The sequence below is a fragment of the Aulonocara stuartgranti genome (genome assembly GCF_965226115.1).
Source record: "Aulonocara stuartgranti genome assembly, chromosome: 17".
Taxonomy (NCBI): Eukaryota; Metazoa; Chordata; class Actinopteri; order Cichliformes; family Cichlidae; genus Aulonocara; species Aulonocara stuartgranti.
Genome location: NC_138953.1, coordinates 14,584,920 through 14,607,777, shown reverse-complemented (window position 1 = coordinate 14,607,777; position 22,858 = coordinate 14,584,920). Strand labels below are relative to the sequence as shown.

At 38.1% G+C, this 22,858-nt stretch overlaps 1 protein-coding gene across 2 annotated transcripts in view; it reads right to left on the bottom strand.

Moving 5' to 3' along the window:
* Positions 1-119: 119 nt before the first annotated feature.
* ghrhrb (growth hormone releasing hormone receptor b) overlaps positions 120-22,858 on the bottom strand; it is a 73,721-nt gene continuing 50,982 nt past the window's right edge. The window contains exons 4-13 of one of the 2 annotated variants that reach the window (XM_082509900.1): positions 22,649-22,749; positions 19,498-19,595; positions 19,240-19,372; positions 12,413-12,566; positions 12,220-12,280; positions 10,637-10,706; positions 5,462-5,553; positions 5,217-5,346; positions 5,073-5,114; positions 120-3,360 (exon numbers count right to left, since the gene is read on the bottom strand). In XM_082509900.1, the coding sequence (XP_082366026.1) occupies positions 3,154-3,360; positions 5,073-5,114; positions 5,217-5,346; positions 5,462-5,553; positions 10,637-10,706; positions 12,220-12,280; positions 12,413-12,566; positions 19,240-19,372; positions 19,498-19,595; positions 22,649-22,749 (1,088 nt within the window). In that variant the 3' untranslated portion in view covers positions 120-3,153. Of the gene's footprint in view, positions 3,361-5,072; positions 5,115-5,184; positions 5,347-5,461; positions 5,554-10,636; positions 10,707-12,219; positions 12,281-12,412; positions 12,567-19,239; positions 19,373-19,497; positions 19,596-22,648; positions 22,750-22,858 lie in introns of those variants that run through there. The other variant, XM_082509901.1, reaches the window with a different exon arrangement.

The window sequence follows — 22,858 nt, the reverse complement described above, 5'->3', positions numbered from 1 at the left end:
TTATCTGAACCTATGCTAATAAATAGGAACATGTACACAAACACTTCTTTTTCATTTTCAACATTTTGTAATATTACAGTATATAAGAATAAAAGTAAGTTACATGTATGTACAGTATGATACAAAAAATGCTGAATGTACACTGTATGTATAATTGTAGGGTCTACCTTACAATATAAAGCGCCTTGAGGCGTCGGTTGTGCTTTGGTGCTGTATAAACAAAACTGAATATAACTGAATAAACATCAACTTGGGAATTTTAAACATTTTAACTATCTTTTATTTACTATGATAAGAAGGTCATTTAATGTGGTGGTTGTACAAATCTGTAAGTCGAACTGCAAGATCATAAAATATATGTAAACTCTATTTGAAGTCTATTTACATTCACACAGAGACATTAAAACAATAATTTCACAATAAATAGATTTTACAGTGTAGTGCTCCAGATGTGCACAAGTGCACTGTGCAATGTGTAATGTGTATCGGCCTGTCTCTCTGAAACTTGATTACAATACAATACCCAACATTCAACATGCCATTAATCACTGTTCACTAGAGCTCTTAAATGCCACAGTGAACATGTATGTGGGACCTTTTAGACTTTTCTTTTACATCCCGTTTAATCACAGACATAATTTAAGTTGAAGGTACCAAAAAAACCAAAAAACAACAAAAAATCATCTGATTGAGGATCTATTTTATATTCAAAAAATTATTTTTTTTTAATAATTTTGAGACTGAGAAATTGTACCCCTACAAAATCTGCTTCCATGAATTTTTAGGGAACACATGTTTAGGTCCTCTTCTGATCTGTGGGCAAGGAACTCTTTATTTGTATTTAGTACATGAAAAACTAGCCTCAGGTCTAGAGGTGTCAAAAGTGTCTGCAACTAGAGTAGTGTCTTTTGTGAAGATTTCCCCAGAGTTTTCATTTTTACAAGCAGCACCGCATGTCATGTGTAACAGCAAATATAACTGGCTATGACTAAATTGGGAACGTGAAGCTGCTGAGGGAGCAAGTGTTTTTTACTGCCAAGAAAAAAGACTCTAACATTAGCCAGAGCTCTGTAATCAGCTACTATCAGTGTTAGCTTGCTAGTCTGGTTACTAAGTTGCATCTAAATTTCAATGTGATGATTATTGTTGGATAGTTTAAATCAAAATGAAAAATCTGAACAGCTGCCTAATGTCTTCTGAGAAAGTGGCCAGTGTTTTAAGTCTTAATAAAATTTGAATTTATGTATCCTTGTACGATTGTGATGGGAACATTAGGGAACATTGGGGAACAGCAGTGTTCGGTAGTTGCATGCTGGCTTATTGTATTTAAACATAATAAATAAAATCACTTTTTAAAATAATTTCAGGCTGTACTTCAATACAGAAATCCTTTGTGTCTCTTACTTAATCTGTCATCACCAGAGACTGTATATAAGACATGTACACAGCCACCACAACAACACCCACTGGTTACTGAAGTCCTATTAAGCTTCAAGTTGAGCAATTTTACTGTTGCCATCTTGATGTTTCACTGACGACTTAGCTCAGAAATGAAATCAAGGATACCAGTGACTGACAAGCCGCTTCCAGAATAAGTCTTTTTTCTGACGCTGACAATGACAAACTTGAACAAAATTAACTTTCTATTTTAATCATTGTGAGCTGAAACTACCGAGTCAGTGCATAAAGTGCCCCAAGAGGGAGCTAATTTATTTATTATTGTAAAGTCTACATTAAAATATATTAACCACCTTAGGTGATAAATAAAACTGAATTGAATTGAATTGAATTAAGCGTCATTCTCTCAAGACTTTTTGCAACCAGAGGAGTTGCCCCCTACTGGCCGTGAAAAATCCCAAATGTAAGGCATCACTTTTATACCCCAAAGCTATGTCCAGCATTTATATATAGTTTATAACTATCTAGTCTAATTAACATGTGTTATTGTTTACTTCAGCAGTGATTTAAAAACTAACTATTGTATGTACAGGGCTTTGGTAAAGTCTGGAGACTGAGAAAGAAAACTCATTCATGAGCTGTGCTCACCTTAGAATTAGCAAACAGAAGAATATTTAGTAAAAAGTACATGGTCGTTTCATCCTTACCCTGTTTTCATCTTCTTTTCTGTCTCTCACTAACCTGTTTTAAAAACTACGTATGCTCTGTATATCTGTTTTATTTTATTTTATTTTATTCTGCTTTTCCTTTTTTTCATATACTAAACTGTTACAGTGTTGAATGGTCACAACGAGGTCACTGGCTGCAGAAGTAATCTACAACATAAGTGAGAGGAGATCTCCCAAATATGATCATCTGCTGTTAGGGGAGAACCAATCAGATAAAAGGAGGAAGGAGCTTGTTTCAAACAGTGGATGGACAGCACTAAAGCCCAGTATAAAACAATAAGGATTGTTTTGAACTGTCATGCAAAGCTATTCTAGTATTCTCCAAATATAAAATTATGGAGCTAGAAATGAGCGTAACAGGATCAGTTTAATTCATGTTTTCTAATCAATAAATAGATTTATCAATACTGGACAACCACTAACAACTAAGCAAAAAGGAGTGATACAATTTTCAGAATTTTAGAAAGGTTTAAAATTGATTCGCCTGTAATTATACATTTAAAACTGTCTGTCTGGTGCCTGCTTGAGACAACAATGAATACATATGTATTTATTTATTTTTGCCCATTTCCTTTTAAGAGCAGGTTGGAAGAAAATAATGAGAATGAAAGCTAAATACTAAAACAGTCACCCACAAAACTGAGCAGTTCAAGACATGGTTTTGTGATAAACAAGGCAAGAAAAAAATTTGGTGGTTGTGAGTAAGATGTGGAGGAGGGGCCCCGGAGCATAAAAACAAAATCTGAAAAAAACAAAAAACAAATGACCTCTTGTTCTGCCAACATGATATCTAGTCTCATCATGGAGAAAGGTTTAATGTGAAATGATGTATAGGATGTTATGAATTAATGAGCTGAACTCAAATTAGACTTAGTGTACGGTAAGCCTACAAGTCCCACACTTCTAAAAAAAAATGTAGCATACAAATTAGGAGGTACCTTAAACGTTCAACAATCAGGCTCTGTGATTTAGTCTCTGCTAACCAGGCAGGTGTAGAAAAGGACAACTACGTGCTGTCGGCTGTTTTTCACACAGCCGAGACGTTGCTGTGTGTGACGGTATTGGTGAGGGCGTGTGTCTCAGAGCCTGGCTTATCTTTTGGGCTAGATTTGTCCAGGACAGATATCTGAGTGATTGTGCTGCTTTCAGTGAACAGGGTGCGCCGTCGTTTACTGTAGCTCAGGTAACTCTGAGTCTGCCACTTCCAAAACCTCTTCTTGAGCTCAGCCTGCACCTGAAATCAAGATGGAAAACATACATTCCAAATAACTGTTTTTAGAAGCAGGAAATACACAATGTACCTGCATGAAGCTTTCCAAGTGTTTTTTTCTCTATCATATAAAAGAGAACTAAACTAAACCAATTTTAGCCTTTCCAGTATGCACATTTTGTTAAATATGCCTCATCTAGTAAGAGATAGTAAAACAAAAAGTAATTATTTCAAAACACTACAAGTCTTTCTTGTTGCTACTCAGGTGCTTTAATCTGATTAGTGCTTTTCTAAGCACGATGATTAAATGGCATCTCTAAATAGTTCTCATTGTTCAGGTGCCTATAGATTGTGAGGTTCCTGACATCTTATTAGTTTATTCAATTCCCTTCAGTTTTATTTATACAACACAACATTTACAGTAATTGTAATATAGTGACATTTTATGTAATACAGCAGAGAATCCCTTGAGTGGCACTTGGAAAGGAAGAAATTAAGCTTGTGCATTCAACAATCTGTAATCAGTCTTCCTCCTGCTTTCGCTGATGTAAGGCTGCTTTTCTGTTCTTTACATCCCTGCTTTTCTACACTGTCAAATTCAAATTCAAATTCAAATTTTATTTGTCACGTACACAGTCATACACAGTACGATATGCAGTGAAATGCTTAGACAACTGCTCGTGACCTAAAGAAAAAAAAAAGGAAAAGGCTATGAATAAGATAGGGAATAAATATGAAAAATTTAAAAGGGTAAATTTAACTAACTCAAACTCAGTACTGTTATCATTACTCTACTCCAATCATCTTCTTGCCTGCCTTCTTTGGACCAATCAGCCTCCATGTTGCATAGTTTAAAGGATCAACCTTCATTTTCACCACCACCAGCGTCTAGATTCCCAGGGGTCCTGTCCTAAATCCTGTCACTGCCATGATGGGCCACCGGAGTCTGTTGGCCAAATACATTCATCTCTTTATCTCAATAGGATTGGAAGAATTGAACATGATAATGTTCAATTCTTCCAAGTGATCCAAGTGATCTTTGTTTATTGAACTCTGGCAGAACTAGGTTTGGGGGGTGGTAGTTATTGACTGCGACAGGCTGTCGGGGGGAAGGGCAAAAAGAAGCAAAAAATGGAGCACATAGAGAGATTGTGCCGGTAATTCCACTAAAAGCTAGATTCCTTCAGGATTGACTTGATATTGATTCCACCAACCCTACTTCAGAATACTGAATCTTTAATAAACTTTCTACGACCGTGGCACAGGGGGTTGGGAATCGCATCTGTAACCGGAAGGTCGCCGGTTCGATCCCTGGGCTCTCTGTCCTGGTCGTTGTGTCCTTGGGCAAGACACTTTACCCTACTTGCCTACTGGTGTTGGCCAGAGGGGCCGATGGCACGATATGGCAGCCTCGCTTCTGTCAGTCTGCCCCAGGGCAGCTGTGGCTACAACTGTAGCTGCCTCCACCAGTGTATGAATGTGAGAGTGAATGAATAGTGATATTTTGGGTGCCTAGAAAAGCGCTATATAAATCCAATCCATTATTATTATTATTACATTTAATTAAGGTTGCCGTACTGCAGCACTGTTTTGTGTATTTTATCTTTGATTTGCAACATCTGTGCAGTTTTATGAACCTTTTAAATGAAAGAAAAATCTACAGTCAGACTATATATGACTATGAAATAGTCGAGGCATTACATCTCCTAATGTTGTTTAGTATTTACTTTACTTACCTCACCATTCAAGAAACAGTAGAGCAGTGCCACCACAAAGCCCTTGAGAGTAGAGAAATAGTATTCAAAAGTATTACTTATGCTTTCATGACACATATTTATTCTTTTTTACCTTTATATGTTGATGTGTATTTTCGGTTCTACCTGGAAGGAACCCACACCGAGCTCTATGAAGATGCGTGCCTCTGTCCCTGTGTTTTCTGGCAGGAAGGCAAACACCATGTAATGCATCCCGAACAGTGGGATGAGCAGCAGCGTGGACTTCGCCAGCCTCCTGCATACACACATGCAAAACACAGACACATTCTACACATGCAGATTCACAATCCCTTGTGACTTTATATTTGTTGTTTATGCATTCACACGCAGCAGCATTTATTCTGTCTCACTTGAAGTGACTGGTATCATTGCCACCAACACCAGGAGACCTAAGCTTCTGGACCAGAATACGGATTACGTTGATGAAGATCATGAAGTTCACCTACATGAAACAAGTGGGAAGCACCAAATTAGTAATCTGTCAGAATATTGTTAACATTTAACTAGAGATGGAACATTTGGCTCTTAGGCTGAAGCTTGTTTCACTCTGTTGAAGCAGACTGGTCCAAAACACTGTGTTGAGGCTTGAATCAAACCTCTGTGACCATATGACAGATAATGCTTGAGGCTTCATACGTCACAGTGGAACACTGGAAGTGAGGTGATGGGTTCAACTCTTTAACATTGTTTCATTTGTTTTAGGGAAATGCAAAATGTTTGGTGTACCTTCCCTGCTTTGTAGTGTTGCAACAGATCTTTTGTGGCATTAAAAGTTGCCAAAAACCTTCAATCATACCTCCAAAACACTGATGTTGAAATACTTATCATCTTACTTCACAGTACAAACCTGTCATAACAATTTAACCCTTGTATGGTGTTTGGGTCTGTGAGACCCGTGTTCAGTTTTTTCAAAAGAAAAATTAAACAATTAATTATTTTTTCACGTGTAAATGTGTTGTGTCTTTCCACTCACTCCACTTGATTATAACTGATTTATTTATAACATTTTATATAAAAGAAAAACGAGAAGCACATTAATTCATAAATGTGATCTAACAAAGGTAAAGGGAAAAAATTAACCATGTTTGCTGTTCATATGTCTTGTAATTGGGATGAAGTAAACATCTGTTGAGTAATTTAACATAAAATTGTTTGATAGTGTTAATTTGGAAAGCCAAAACTCTAGCGGGTCCACCAGACCCATGAACACTGGCTGAGTAACAAAAATACGAACACCACACAAGGGTTAAATGATGTTTTAAGTAGCCTGATAACAGGACGACACATTAAACACTAGATTTGCCAGGTGGGATCATCCTGACTATTTCCATCTAATTTCTTTTTGAATTTTAAAAAAGATCAATTATTGATTGATTATTGGTTTTAACAACTCATACTTACTTTGTTATGTCTAAAAACTTTGATATGTTTATTATGCCTGTAGCCAGCAGAAGTTATCAAGGGGTTAGCCTGTAAAAAAAATACCTGTTTTACCAGCATCTTCATAACTCTGCCTTTTACCTATTGTGCGAGCTACATTATAATCAATCTAGTCCCTTTAAGCCACTTCACAGTGGCATAATTATTGTAATTTCTGCTGCCTTTGAGGACAGATTTCTTTTGAAAAAGACATTTTTAATTCCATTAAGCATTTACTGGATTACATCTTGAGGGACTAGCTCGAATAACACCTTTGAGCGCAAATTCGATCACATCTTGGGGAAGTGCACTGCGGTCGTGAGTTCTCAGAACCTGCTCTTTGAGCAAAAAGAATGACAACATCACGGAACGTAAGTTTGGATAACATCATAGAAAGCTCAAGGCTCTCCAACAGGAGATTGAGAGACCAGTGTTGGACTGTTAGAACAGCTTTGAAATTCATATGAGTTGTTCGCACTAAAGTAAAAAGCACCATCACTTCATGTGGATACCCTCTCTGCGCCAGCTGCAGTTGCAAGGCTGGAGCCGAACAAAAAACACCCTGATAACGACTGTGTTTAGACTGTTCCTTCCCATTCCATGCAAGGCCACCTGGGTTGGCTGAAAGACTGTTTACTTAGCCTGGCAGGGCGAAGGACACTGTCTCAGCTGAACTCTGGACACACACACACATACATATACACTGATATGCACACACTCATCCCCCCTCCCTTTCCAAACGCCTTCGACGCTTATTCCCTTCCGATGCTGATGGTGGATCATGGAGACCAGCGCAAAGGGTGCAGGCCCGGATGTACTGTCTAAGTCGGCTGTCTTTCACCTTTTACCCACCCCTGTTGCTTGTCATGTGTTTCTTTGGCGTATTTAGAGTTTTTTTCATGTGCTATGTGCAGAGGTGTTTTTTTCTGTTCTCAAACTGATCTCCCTGTTGGAGCTCAGTCTGAGGGGAGTTATTTTTTTTTCTGCTTATCTTTCCTCATGTGGTGCATTTTCCATTGTTATACCTCTCTGACCTGTCTTCCCCATGTGATGTTTGTGTAATGTATGTATGGTCAGAAGGGTAAGTCGGCGCTGGCAAAGGTTGGCAGCCTTAACCCAATTTCCTTCGGGGTCAACCTTCAGGATCAATAAAGTTTTATTGAATTTAATTGAATTATACCTGGATAAACAAAGAATATTAAAAAACTGACTTTGCCTAAATTGATTGCAGCTTCTACCCTGTGAGAGGAATGCTCTTTCACCTCAAAATGACTCGATATCATTCATGAGAGGATGTTTGACGGGTTTGATAAGTAATAAATAAGTAATTTACAACAGTTAAATGCAGGAAATCATGTTTTTGTACTACCCATTCAGGCCTGCAGTAGCCTAATTATTAATCTTTTATCTAATTACAACCTCTTATATATATATATATTTAAAAAAAAAATCTTGTGAGTCTTTATGTCAAAATGTCTCTGAACAGTAAGTTTTGCTAGTCAACCCAGCATCCTGGAAAAGTGGTGTTGCATTAATTCCTACGGGTTCAAATGACTCCATCGTGGTTCCAGTGTTAAACATTTTATTAGCAACTTGACATTTCAAAATGTTGTAGCACTTTCATGTGTGGTCAATAATTCTTAGAAGGAAGACGCTGCTGAACGACGCAGGAAATCATTCCTGGCCGTCTCCCTGCAGAACTCCTCCATCGAATACACTGTAAACACAGCAATAGTTACACCCTTTTTGCATATGCTCTTTTCTACTCTGTAATATTCTTGTCAATATTCTTGATATCTATTTATAACCACCCCTGTTAATCCTTGATATTTATAATTGAGTGATTTTTATATATTGGTGCTATTTCTTAAATTTGCAAAATCTGTAACATATTGTATTGTTTAAATAGTTTAGTCTGTTACTGTTACTGTCTTGGAGCAACTGTAACCCACACAATTTCCCTATGGATTAATAAAGTATTCTGATTCTTAAGATTTAATTTATCTCTTTTGTTTTGGAACTGGAATCACTGAATTGTGTGAATCATTTGGAAATTTGTGGCTGTTATAATTGCACATGAGCACTAGATGTAGACAGATACTAGTAGTATCTGCCTTTGAGACTTTGAAGCTTTGCCTGTTTTTTCAGTACAATCAGGAAGAAGCCTCAAAGTTTCACAGCGCTTCATCCACCCGTCTCTACATGGATGTATTATTCCTTAGTATTTTCTGTTTTAAGTGTTTAGTTCAAGTTATTCTGTTTTACACTCATATAAATGCCCCTAGATTTAGTTCATTCATGTGTCAGGATTTCCTCATTTAGCTATCATTCTCTCTTCCTGTTTTATTTTGGTAGCTGTACTTGTCTGTAGTGGTTTGCATTTACTGTTACATTCCCTGCTGTCTGGTTGTCTTGATTGTCTGCACCTGTTTTTCCCAGCTGTATCCCCTTTCCCTGATTGTCCTTCTGTGTATACATAGCGCTGTCTTCTTATTGGTCCTTTCTGTCAGTGTCTGTTATTCTCTCCTGCATATTTCTTGCCAGTTCTGGATTTTGTTTATTCTCCCAGTGAATTTTTTGCTTCTCAGCTAAAGTAAAGGCTTGTTTGCCTGTCTTCATATGTCTGCATTTTAGTCAAAAACGTTGAAATTTATGACAAAACATTGGCACTAAACATGGACCCAGAAGATCTCTGGGGAGATATGAGGATCTTTAGGATTTCCTCCCCAGTTTAAAAATCTATGGACCAGCCTCTCTCAGTGGGTTTGTCAGCTAGTAGGAATCATTTCCAGCTGTCCTAAAATGCTGCAGTCTCGAACAGTTTCAAGCATGTGTATCTCCATGACCCAGATGGAAAGACAATTGTAGTCAATTAATCCCATCCGGCCTTATTCACCAGAGTTCAATTCAGTCTCATCCCTTACATACCCTCAACTGCTGCTCCAGACAGCCAGCCCCACTGCAGACACCAAGCTGCCACTCACCAGTCTCAGCTCCAGCTGTTTCCCATTCACACAAGAGCAACCAAATAATGAAACATTTCTGCTGAATATCCCAGATGCACCACCTTTGGACACTGTAGAGCAGGGGTCCCCAATCCCAGTCCACGAGGACCGGTGTCCCTGCAGGTTTTAGATCTAACCCTGGGTCAACACACCTGAATCACATGATTAGTTCATTACCAGGCCTCTGGAGAACTTCAAGACATGTTGAGGAGGTCATTTAGCCATTTAAATCAGCTGTGATGGATCAAGGACACACCTAAAACCTGCAAGGATACCGGCCCTCGTGGACTGGAATTGGGGACCCCTGCTGTAGAGTCTTTCATTGACAACTGTTTGGTTTCTGGATCAAGATTTACTGTTTATCACCAATTATGATGGCCAAAATCCATTTTTGTGAGGAAGTTGACACTTACTGAGTTTAAGGTCATTGGTAAAATTGCAAAATACATGTATGAGTGGTTTGAATTTGACTTTCATGGAGCGATCTAAAAATAGCAATGCTGGAAACGGTAAAAGAGAGACCAAAAAAGCCACTGCACGAGCAGATGCCCTTAAAGAAGTCGAAAAATAATCAAGTAAGATTTTAGTGACTGCGCATGTGCAAGGAGAGGTTTGGAATCTAGACGTGATTCCCTTCAGTGGCAAGTCAAGGGCAAATTATATGAGTAAGAATTGAGAATTTGTACCCCCACTGTAAACACACATATACACACACCAACATATGATGCAATAAACTGAAACAAGTACCACAGTGTAAAGGCACTTTATAACACTGCAGAGAGAAAAAGTTATAATATGAACATATAATATAATAAATTCTAGAGTCAGGAGGGATATGAGAGCTGTAATAATAGTCTTAATGAAACAAACATAACACAATAGCAGGAAAACCAGAGAGATTCTGATTTAGTCATTTCTGTTGACCTTCTGTGCATTGACCAGGTAGAATATGACTCAACTCTCCCTGACTTGTTATTGTCGCTCCTAGTGTGAAGACAAGATAAGTGTCTGCAATAGCAGCCACAGAGTCAAAATGCAGGACTGTGCCAAGATTGAGGACTCTGATAATCCAGCAATGGCTCCCACTTTTACTGTACTCACCAGTAGTGATGCCGTTATTGGAGCTTTTATGATCCACCAGATAAAGGCCACATCTGTGTCATCCCAGCACCTGAGACACACAACAGGCAGAAATGTGTGTTACCACTGGCTTACAAGGCTGTTTATAGTATCTTTGAACAATCAACAATATATATTAAGCTTAAAACCAATAGTAATAAGCTAATACATTTTTAGTACTGTGCAAATATCTTGAGCCACTCCACATTTCTTCATAGTTTGCTTCCAAGGAACCAGATTTTCTTATAATAATGTCATTTGTGAAGGTGGTATTGACTGCAGTCCTGGCCATCTTCAAAATATTTTTTGTTTGTTTGTTAAGCCACTTCCTACTAACATGAATCATACAGGTATAAAAATACACATAATTTATGGGAAGAACTAGTGTTGTGTTTACATATAACAGACAACTTTGCAAAAATCAATGTTATATTACAAATGGAGAGACAGACACCCTATTTGCTTTTTTACACTATCCACAGTGTGTCTTTTGTCCCGTTTTAACCTCCTCAACCCAACCTATTGCTGCAGATGGCTCTCCCTCCCTGAGCCTGGTTTTAGCAGAGATTCAATAATGTTAGGAGGGAGTTTTTCCTTCCTACTGTCACAAAGTGTTTGCTTGTGTCATCTGATTGTTGGGTTTTCTCTGTATCGTTGTAGGGTTTTTACCTTGCAATATAAAGTACATTTAGTCAACTGGTGTTGTGACTTGGTGCTATATAAATAAAACTGAATTGAATTAAACCTTAGATAAGCTTCCCCTTTAGATAATTTGTTACTAGCCTGACACAGGATGTGAGAAAAGCATCAGCCCCTTCAGTTGAGCCATCTGCTGTTAACTGAAGATTCACCAGAAATGGTCTCAGTTGAATGTTGGTAGCCATTCTTAAGGAACAGAACCAGTAGAAAAGACAGGTATGCACAATGGCACAAGGACTGCACTGAAACTGTCAATATTAGTGTAGTGATGAATCATCATATTTCCATAAAGAGGAGGTCAGGGGAGTATCTACAGTCATTTGTAAAACATGGTGGACGCTCTAATTTAGGTGACAGAGAATGCAAAAGCAGTCAATTTCCGAAGAAGAACTTTGGAGTGTTCTCAAAGAAGCCCGGAAAACTAATCCTGAAGTCAAAAAAAATTACAAGAACACTTGCCAAAGAGGTTTCAATGCTAAAGAACAAAGTCATAGCAAATATTCACTTTCAAGTTCATTAGAATTGTACAAACTTGTTAATTTTTCCTTGTATACTGTGTTTTCACTTGTATTCAAACATGTTCCAATAACTTTCTCCAACTATTTCCTGCTTTCATTGCAAAAAATAAAGAAATGAGTCATCCTCGAGAGTTTTGTACAGCACTGTGGGTGTGAATTACTGTACAAATGAATATATTATCAAAAAGCCTTTTTTTGCCACAAAGACTAGATCACAAAATATGTTATTTTTGTTAACATTTTATGCTTAGTCTAAAGTTATTTGAGTGAGTATGTGTTACTATCATTTTTGTTATTTAAATTTTCTCTAATTTGACATTGTCTTGATTTCCTGCAGCCGTTGCTCACCCCCTGTTGTCGTAGAAGTTTCGAGTTAGAATCCAAGCTGTTATGATTACTGTCGGGAGACCTGGGAGGCACAAACAGAGTGACCTGATCATTAGGAAAAGAACTAAAGTGGAGCAAGAGGAAAAACAGGAAATCAAATGAAAGGAAACAGGGACATATGATAGACAGGGATGATGACAAGTGAGGTACCCACCCCAGCCAATAAGTATGTACCACCAGAAGTATTTCTTCTGGAAGACAAATGTGAGAGTGAGCAGTGTCTGCAGGTACATGCCCTCCACCAGGAGCCAGAAGTAGTTAGCCAGGATACTGAACTGGAAGAAGGCCACGGCTGATTTACAGGATGTCTGTGGGACAAAAAAACAAAAAGATTCGTGAACATCAGATTCATCTGAAGGGCTCATTTATCTACAGGGACAGCAACAATAAAAAACATCAATTTATGAGCCACAGTGATGTTCAGAATTATAAAAAACATAAGACTTTAGTGTTACAGGGAAACATCCATTTCCCTTCACATGTGCTTGAAGTCATGGGTTTTGCATTGTATTTATTTATACTCATTATAATTAATGATCAGTCTCATCCTCCTCTTACTAACACTATAATATTTCTGGAATGGTTCAAATATAGTTTATTATAATGGTAGTCAAACAAGACGGTCATATTTCACCTTAAACCTGCACCTCTTTAATAAACAGTAGGTGGCGGTTGCAAAAAGAAGTCAAGATGTATAGAAGATAATGGCCTTTAGCTTCTTCAGTAAACACTTTCCTGGTGGCTTTATGGTGTCAGTCACTAATTTCTGAGTCCTACTAAGTATAACATGTGCCATTAAAAGAGTGAGAGGACTCAAGTAGTAGACCGGTTTAACTTCCTTATTAACAAGCAGATGAATGAGCAACAGGGATTAGACCTCCTGATTGAGGAAGGGGAGCAATGCCAGAGTATTGTATAAATCTGCAGGTTGTTTACAACGAAGAGGAGATAGCAATGGAGCTGCATTCCAGAGCTACCACTTGAATCAAAAAGAAGGATAAATCATCAACTGTCATTAATATATAAACAACAGGACTTTAGCAACAAGTGAGTGACATCATAGCGGGGACCCCCATATGTAGCTGGGATTTCAGTTTCATTAACTAATCACAAAAGACTATTCACCTGAATCTGAATCCACCTGCAGCATCTACATTATGTATTGTCATGTTGCTCATTTTAAGATGGTATATCTGATTGAATTTGAATGGTCACTAAAACACACTGCATGCATAAAATCTTTTGTCAAATCTAAAAGAACCGACTTAAAAAGCATGCTGACTTTGACCTCGAAGTTCTACTTCTACCATCATTTTTGGTGTTGACGAATTCTCCCACAGATTTTAATTCATTCATCGTGTCACTCTCTTGTAAATGCTCTTTTGCTATTCCAAAATGGAAACGGGCTTTTAATGGCTAATTGAAGTTTATAAATTATATTACCAATAAATTGCCTTTGTCTTAAGGGACTTATTAAATTAACTTTATTTTATACTTGAGTCTTAAGATGAGGACTTTGGGATATTTATTTTGCTTGTAAATAATATTCAAGCCTGTTACTGTTTAACTAAACGTTATTGGATTTAGATTCCCTTAACTCCAGCAAAACTGGTACACTGTCTATATCTCAGAATAATTTTGATATTCTTGTCTTTTTCTGTTGCTGTGCGCTAAATGTCAGAACTCTGAAACAGCTGGCAGCCAAAATGGTGTTTGGGGAGCATGGCATCTGGGATGAAACACTCAATGCATCACAGAGTTGTTGGCTTTTGAGTGTTGCAGAAATCACACTCCATAAAGCCTATGTGCTTATGTAATCCTTAAAATTTGTTAAATAATCTGGTTATGAAGCTTTGTGAATTCTTTCTTTCTTTTCACTTCCACTGATTGGTGAAAGCCACAGAGGGTTCTTAAAACGATGTCCCTGAAATAAGCGTTCTCGTTGGGTATAGTGAGCCTTGACCTTCTGGTCAGTTGACAGCTGGTGGAGCAAGTTAGCTGTTAGACCAGCAGGAAGGGACTTATCTGAAAACACTGGAGCACTTTTACACCATGTCTTGATAAATCGAACAGATATTTGAAGTTTACACATCTACCTTCTTGCCTATAAACATCTTAAAAGATTAATTTGTGCAACAGAAACAGTAATACAGTGGGGCAAAAAAGTATTTAGTCAGCCACCGATTGTGCAAGTTCCCCCACCTAAAATGATGACAGAGGTCAGTAATTTGCACCAGAGGTACACTTCAACCGTGAGAGACAGAATGTGAAAAAAAAATCCATGAATTCACATGGTAGGATTTGTAAAGAATTTATTCGTAAATCAGGGTGGAAAATAAGTATTTGGTCAATAACAAAAATACAACTCAATACTTTGTAACATAACCTTTGTTGGCAATAACAGAGGTCAAACGTTTACTATAGGTCTTTACCAGGTTTGCACACACAGTAGCTGGTATTTTGGCCCATTCCTCCATGCAGATCTTCTCGAGAGCAGTGATGTTTTGGGGCTGTCGCCGAGCAACACGGACTTTCAACTCCCGCCACAGATTTTCTATGGGGTTGAGGTCTGGAGACTGGCTAGGCCACTCCAGGACTTTCAAATGCTTCTTACGGAGCCACTCCTTTGTTGCCCGGGCGGTGTGTTTTGGATCATTGTCATGTTGGAAGACCCAGCCTCGTTTCATCTTCAAAGTTCTCACTGATGGAAGGAGGTTTTGGCTCAAAATCTCACGATACATGGCCCCATTCATTCTGTCCTTAACACGGATCAGTCGTCCTGTCCCCTTGGTAGAAAAACAGCCCCATAGCATGATGTTTCCACCCCCATGCTTCACAGTAGGTATGGTGTTCTTGGGATGCAACTCAGTATTCTTCTTCCTCCAAACACGACGAGTTGAGTTTATACCAAAAAGTTCTACTTTGGTTTCATCTGACCACTTGACATTCTCCCAATCCTCTGCTGTATCATCCATGTGCTCTCTGGCAAACTTCAGACGGGCCTGGACATGCACTGGCTTCAGCAGCGGAACACGTCTGGCACTGCGGGATTTGATTCCCTGCCGTTGTAGTGTGTTACTGATGGTGACCTTTGTTACTTTGGTCCCAGGTCTCTGCAGGTCATTCACCAGGTCCCCCCGTGTGGTTCTGGGATCTTTGCTCACCGTTCTCATGATCATTTTGACCCCACGGGATGAGATCTTGCGTGGAGCCCCAGATCGAGGCAGATTATCAGTGGTCTTGTATGTCTTCCATTTTCTGATGATTGCTCCCACAGTTGATTTTTTTCACACCAAGCTGCTTGCCTATTGTAGATTCACTCTTCCCAGTCTGGTGCAGGTCTACAATACTTTTCCTGGTGTCCTTCGAAAGCTCTTTGGTCTTGGCCATGGCGGAGTTTGGAGTCTGACTATTTGAGGCTGTGGACAGGTGTCTTTTATACAGATGATGAGTTCAAACAGGTGCCATTCATACAGGTAACGAGTGGGGGACAGAAAAGCTTCTTACAGAAGACGTTACAGGTCTGTGAGAGCCAGAGATTTTCCTTGTTTGAGGTGACCAAATACTTATTTTCCACCCTAATTTATGAATAAATTCTTTACAAATCCTACCATGTGAATTCATGGATTTTTTTTTCACATTCTGTCTCTCACAGTTGAAGTGTACCTCTGGTGCAAATTACTGACCTCTGTCATCATTTTAAGTGGGGGAACTTGCACAATCGGTGGCTGACTAAATACTTTTTTGCCCCACTGTATTTCAAACATTACTTGTAGTTTTCACTACTCTGTCATTGTCACCTTTCGGGTGTTGGACAAAATTTTGGGATACTTGGGTGAGCCCACTTCCTACTTCACACTATGAAAGCTAAAAAGCATGTTATATGCATATAGCATATTAAATTAGACTTGTTAGCAATCTGTTGCCTAATTCCCTGTACGTTTTTGAAGAGTAACCCTCAGTTAGATAGTTCCCACCAGAAGGGATGCCAACTATTCAAGGTGTTTTAGCTCTAGTTTTGCTCTCCATTGCCTGTTTCTGTAATTTTCTTCTATTTTCTTCACTAGTTAGCTGCTAACCTTTTGTACATGATATTTGATACATCTGGACAGTTCGTAATTAATACATAATGTATTACTGATTGATAGATTTCACTGTGAATCCTGTTCTAGAACCATCTTCTTATCCATATCTAGCCTTGCCCACTGTATTTTTCTTTAAACCGTGTTTTTGTTGATGTCATGAGTAGGCTTTTTTTCCCTTCATATTACCTATTCATTGTGCCTCAAAGCCTTTCTACGAGTCATGCTGATGTTCTGGTGCTGGTCCCTCATACCGACACAAGAGGCACACTTACCAGCACTCCAGACAGCCTCATCAGGAGAAAAACACAAAGGGAAACACATTTATGCTCTCACCGGCTCTTTGCTCAGCCATTCCCAGCATTTCAGTCTTGCTCCTTGCTGCTCTTATATTAAGTTATTAACCTCATCAGAGACGATATCAAGAAAACCAAACACAGCTAACCAAACTCATTGCTACAGTTTAAAGAAACCTTGCAGTTGAAACATGGATATTTTATCTCCCTTTTTTCCTGCAACAGATTTACCTAGTAATTGTAAAAAGAATATGGCTGGATAGAAACAATAATCTAACCTGTGCAGTTAGATTAAATTAAAAAACTATTAAATTAGGATTATTAGCAGCATGCAAAGTAAGGAAATTTGCATTTGGTTTATTATTTCTTTATTGTTGCAACGGGTATAAATCTCATACCACTGGAAAGCCTGTTTATTTGGCTGACCTGTGACAAGTGCTGATTGAAGAATGCGATACCATCCCACTGCTTTAGTGTGTCCAGATTGTGGCCAGCATGAAGATGTGGTGCCAGGCTGATTCTGTGTATTGTTCTTCCACATGCTACTGAGACCCCTGTTTGTTTAATACATTGTTAAATTGCCAACATGTCTTGTTTCTTCTGAGAAGGTTTGACATGTAAAGTCTGAAGAAATAATTGACCAAGTTTAGTTACTTTTTCCAAGATTACTTGACAAGTTCTGATTATAGCTTTAAAACATGGATACTTCTTGTGTTGCACATTTTGGAAGTCATTGTAATTGTGGTGCTGGCAAAATAAAGGGCTATTTTGAAAGGACCACTGCCTTTCCCCCCCAACTATATTCTTAAGTAGAAATTGGAGCACTTGTCCAAGAAACCCAGAATTTCCTAGAGTATTTAAAGGTAGAATGGGAGGGAGAGCCTTCAGTTTTCAGGCCCCTCTTCTGTGGAACCAGCTTCCAGGTTGGATTCGGGAGACAGACACAATCTCTGCTTTTAAGATCAGGTTTAAAACTTTCCTTTTTGATTATGCACATAGTTAGGGCTGGATCAGGTGACCCTGAATCCTCCCTTAGTTATGCTGCAATAGTTCTAGGCTGCTGGGGGACTCCTGTGATGCATTGAGTATTTCTTCTTCAGTCACCTTTCTCACTCACTATGTGTTAATAGACCTCTCTGCATTGAATCATACTTACTATTAATCTCTGGCTCTCTTCCACAGCATGTCTGTTATTCTGTCTTCCTTCTCTGACACCAACTGGTCGCAGCAGATAGCTGCCCCTCTTGCTCATAGGGGGTCATATGATTGTTGGGTTTCTCTCTATGTATTGCTGCAGGGTATACCTTATAATATAAAGCACCTTGAGGTGACTGTTGTTGTAATTTGGTGCTATATATATAAAATTGAATTGAATTGAATTGAAGTACCACACTGACAATTAAGTATCATTTAATTATCTGCATCTTGGGTGGATAGAAAAAAATGTTCCAAGCTATATTTTTTATTGAGTTTAATTCATGCTGCAGAAGTACAAAAGGGACCAAGCACTCTAAAAACTGAGGAGTGATATTATGCTCATTAGTTCTTCCTTATTGCAAGAGTGGATCAGAGGGGGACCATAAAGAGCAGTCAGTGAGGTCAGTCCCGAAATAGTGGATGATATGTGTACATATCATATTTTTATTGTTAGTTTGCTATTTACACAGGCACTGTTGCCAAGTAACAAAATAAAAAATATAATAAGTTGTGTAATTTATTATTTTCCACAAGGAGTAACCTTCCCTGTGAAGGCCAGCAAGGTGGTGCGCTTTTATGTGGAGACTGCATATTTCTCCTTGTGCCTCTGTGGATTCTCTCTGGGGACTGCAGTTTTCTCATCTAACTGGTGACTGGTGAATGTAACCCAGAATGGATGTCTGCATACCTGCCTGTTGTACCTCCCTCTCAAACTATGACAGGACAGAGTCATAGTTTGAGAGCACTCTTGTAACCCTTCACTAGATAAGCAAAAGAAACAAAATCTTTTAAAAAGTGAAGTGTAAGCTGTAGTGCATTACTTGTTTTGAGTAATGACCCCAATCTTCAGGTTTTACTTTTAGTTAAGCTATGTTTCAGCTAGTTTATAATTAAAAAAATGTAAACATTTTTTTTTAGTTTTTAAGTTTCTGTATTAGTTTTACTATTTAAAATATTTAAAATAAGTATTTTAAATGGTCAATCTTACAATGTTCTGTATTGATGCTTCAATACAAATGAGACCTTTTGAAAACAGCTGACACACTGACACATAGACACATCCACATATCCCCCCATCTATCTCTGTCGTGGGGGAACTGGAGTCTATGAGCTATATGTTTAATGAGAATGGAATATCTATATCATTAACAACATGCATCAATGCCTCCAAACCCTAAAAACTAAGTCAATCTCCCACTTTAGCTCATTTTGTAACCACATAATATAATTTCAGTGAGGGTTTTTTTCTGTAACCTAGTTTTTAATGTGTTTTTCACTTAAGTAAAATAGTTTTGTCACGCTGAATTTTAGTTTATTTTTAGATAACCATACTATCCTTAATCCTACTGCCAGTTTTCTTAAGTAAATATAGTGCCTTTGATGGGCATGGAAGATGACATACTCACTGTAGACATAAAGCAGTGGTCCATGTTTTCATCAGAAAAAAGGATAGCGTCTTTGATAAAGACAGCACTCGCTCTCAGGATGAATGAGAAGAACAAGTTCATGTGGATGTAGTTCCTGGTGCAGTGAAATTTCCTAAAGAGTAGAAGAAAAAAGAACCTTCAATTAATCTGTTTGGATAAATGTTCATATACTATTTTATTTCAGAGTCATTTAGTCTAAAAGAGTCTAATATTTTTCAATGAGACCTCCAGCATTACCTGAAGACAGTGAAGACAAAAATAGCTGATATAAGAGAGATGAGGGAGGTAGCGTAGCCAGCAGTGTACACCTGTTTGAAGTTGGAGAAATACGTTGTCTGAAAAAAAAGAGAAGTGAGTGGGGGTTAAGGGAAGGGATCTCAAAACTGCACTGTAGGTGGCAGACAGCTGGTGTTGTAAGCCACCGCATTTGTTCAACAAGTTGTTCACAGTGGACATAGATGGCTTATTTCACTCCTCTTTCAAATCATCTGCCTTCTCTGTCCAAAATGTGAACATTGGCGTCCTCGAAAGAGTGACCTTTTCCGTTTTTCATCCTGTTTCTCCCTAATTTGTGCCTTACCTTCTTTCCTACCCATCTTTGCTGACTTGATGAAAGCCCATTTGGGATAACCACGTGTTTTGAGAGCTTTCTTTACATGTATGTGTTCTTTTTATTTCCCTTCTGGCTTAGTGGGAATGCTTTCTGCCCAGTGTTGTAGTGTGCTGATTACTCCATGTCTGTGCTCCAGAGGGTGGTGGGAGTCAAAGAGTAGATACTGGTCTGTGTGTGTGGGCTTGGGGTAAACTTAAATGCTGACTTTTCCATTCTCCCCAGTGTGCACAGCACAGTCCAGAAATGGCAAACTATTATCCTAAACAGACACCAGCAAGTATTAACCTAACGCTCATTCACAACCTTCAAGTGTTCAATAATGTGACGAGATAATGACCCATCTGCTGTTTTATTATGTTTGTCTTTATGAGTTGTTCATTGAATAATGCAGCTACTATATTTGATGCGACCTGAACCAAATTTACTGTAATCCAACCCTGGAGAAATCTGTTTAGAAATAGGTGGAGCAGTTTCATTATTAACACTGATGACCAGAATACCAGCAACTGCATTAATATATTTCACCTCTCCAGTTATCCATGGCTACTTGATTAATTAGGAATCACATTCAAAACATGCTTGTTCTTGCAGTCCTGTGAAGAAAACGTAAAAAGCATGTTTCACAGGATTCCACACAGTTATCACCCAGATTGTTTGCACTGGCCAGCCCCCAAAATAGAGACCGGAAACACTTCACACTCTTACATGATCTAATTTGATTTGGACTGATTTGTCTTTCCTGAACAAGTTAACTTCATTCTGGGAGAGTGAAGCTTTATGTCAGGGGCTGGGTCTGTGACCCAACATTTTCAGTTCGCTCTGTATTTTTGAGTTCTTATGTTAAGTTTGTGATTATAAGTTCTTGTGTTATTCTTATTTAGGGTCTAGTTGAGTTTCAGTTCAGCAATTACTATCATCTGTGTCCTTGGTTTTTGTGTCATGTGTTTTATGTCTGTGTGTTCCATATTGTCAAGCTTGTGTTGTCATGTTTACATCCTTCAATGTTTCCTGATTTATTTTAAAAGTCTTATGTTTCTTTGTTCCATGTGTTTAGTTTTACTCTTCCCCTGTGGTGTCATTATGTTCATTTGAGTCAGCTGTTTCCCCATGTGTTTCCACTTCCACAATCACCTCCTGTGTGTATTTAAGTCCTGTCTTCCTTTGTTCAGTGTCAGGTCGTCTGTTTTCCTTCTCTCCAGCTCACATCAGGTTAACGCATTTTCATGATTCTCCTCAGTTCATGTTTTCTCGTCATAGTTCCTTGCATGTATAATTATTTTGCTTTATAATGTTCAGAATTATTTTCATGTCATGTTTGTTATAGTCAGTCCTTCACAGTTTAGTTTAGTTTACTTGCCCCTATTCGCCTTGCTTTATTTTGTAATGATGTTTACTTACTCCGCACACAGTCAGCTCCCGCTGACCGTGACGCTTCAGGCTGCTTCTGCTCAGCTCTGCTGAGAAATATTAAAGTGTTGGTTGGGACTTCTAGTCAATTGATCAGTCAGTTAAAACGTATTATGGATTTCAAAATCAAGTACCTGGTTTTCATATGTACATATTTTCAGTGGTATCACCTTTAATAGCAGGAAATTAACTAGACAAATTATTATTTTATCTTTCTCCTTTTTGCCAAACTTTTCAAGTAAACTATATTTGACAATAGCATAATAAAAATGAAAATTATGTTTTTGGTTATGCCACCTCAATATTTTTTAGCTGCCCCAAGATGGCGACCCCTATGAAAAAATTCTGGAGACTCCCTTATTTATTTTTTTTATAGATAAGGACCGCTCAATTATACTTGATAAACTGCAGATTTGACATGTAGTGCCATCATTTTTAATTACATATTAGATATACATATGTGTTTGGATTGTTTCATATTGTGAAATGTCCAGCAAAACAAACTAAGTATATTAAATTTGTGTTACTCAAATGCTAAATGAAAATTATCAGTAGTTTTGTGCAGGGTAAACAGGTTAGCTAGAAACATCTGCTGATATCTTGTTAAATTAGGCTTTGTAAATCCAAAAAGCACAGCAGGTCACCTGATCACAACCTGTACACAAAGACAATTTACTGAAGCTCACATTAGAAAATATTGTGAGTTGTGATTCGTGTCCCCACACTGAGCTACTACAAGTAGTCTTAGGGTTCACCCAGCTGCTGAATCCCACTTGAACTCCTTACTGTATTTTTCTGTTTATATGTGGAAGCAAAGTCACCCTTTACAATGTAGGCAACAGAAAATATTTCTTTTTTATTCTTTTTTACTGCTTGTGTCTTATATAACAGATTCAATCTGACCACATTCTTTAGAATTAGCATTTAGTTCAGTTACCCTTTGTACAAAAATATCTGGTAGAATTATTTTTCAAGGAGCTACTTTTAACTTTATTTCTCTGAGTACATTTCAGAGCTTGCACCACTTCATTCTCACTTGAGTAAAAAAAGTTGATTCGGTACTTAAACGTTTACCATAGTATTTTTATAGTATCTGTACACAAGTAAAGAATATCTGCACTTTTGCCACCTCTGGAATCAACATAGCAAACTAAAATAAAATGAAAACAAACAAAACATAGTAAATAAATCACAATATATACCGACCCAGATGGTCTTCTGCAAGGCTGTAGCTGAAAAATGTGCAGGGTGCTGAGATCATTAAAAAAAACTTTAATATTTTTATCACAATGAATTCTTTTAATATCAGTAGAAAAAAAAATCCAGCAAATAGTCTTGGATCTCTAAGTGAGAATGAGCAATGTTTACCTCTGGTTCGATTTCTTCATCCTCTGGAATCTTACAGGCCTCTTCATAGGATGGGTAGAAGTCCGACCATCCTTTCTCAGTGCAGTTCCTATAGATATAACCTAAAACAACAACAACAAAAATACATGAAACTCAGCGGTTTCTGCCAAGGGAAATACCACCAAACTGTGGTGTTTCAAATTTGCTTGTTATGTACAGACAGAAGTCTCA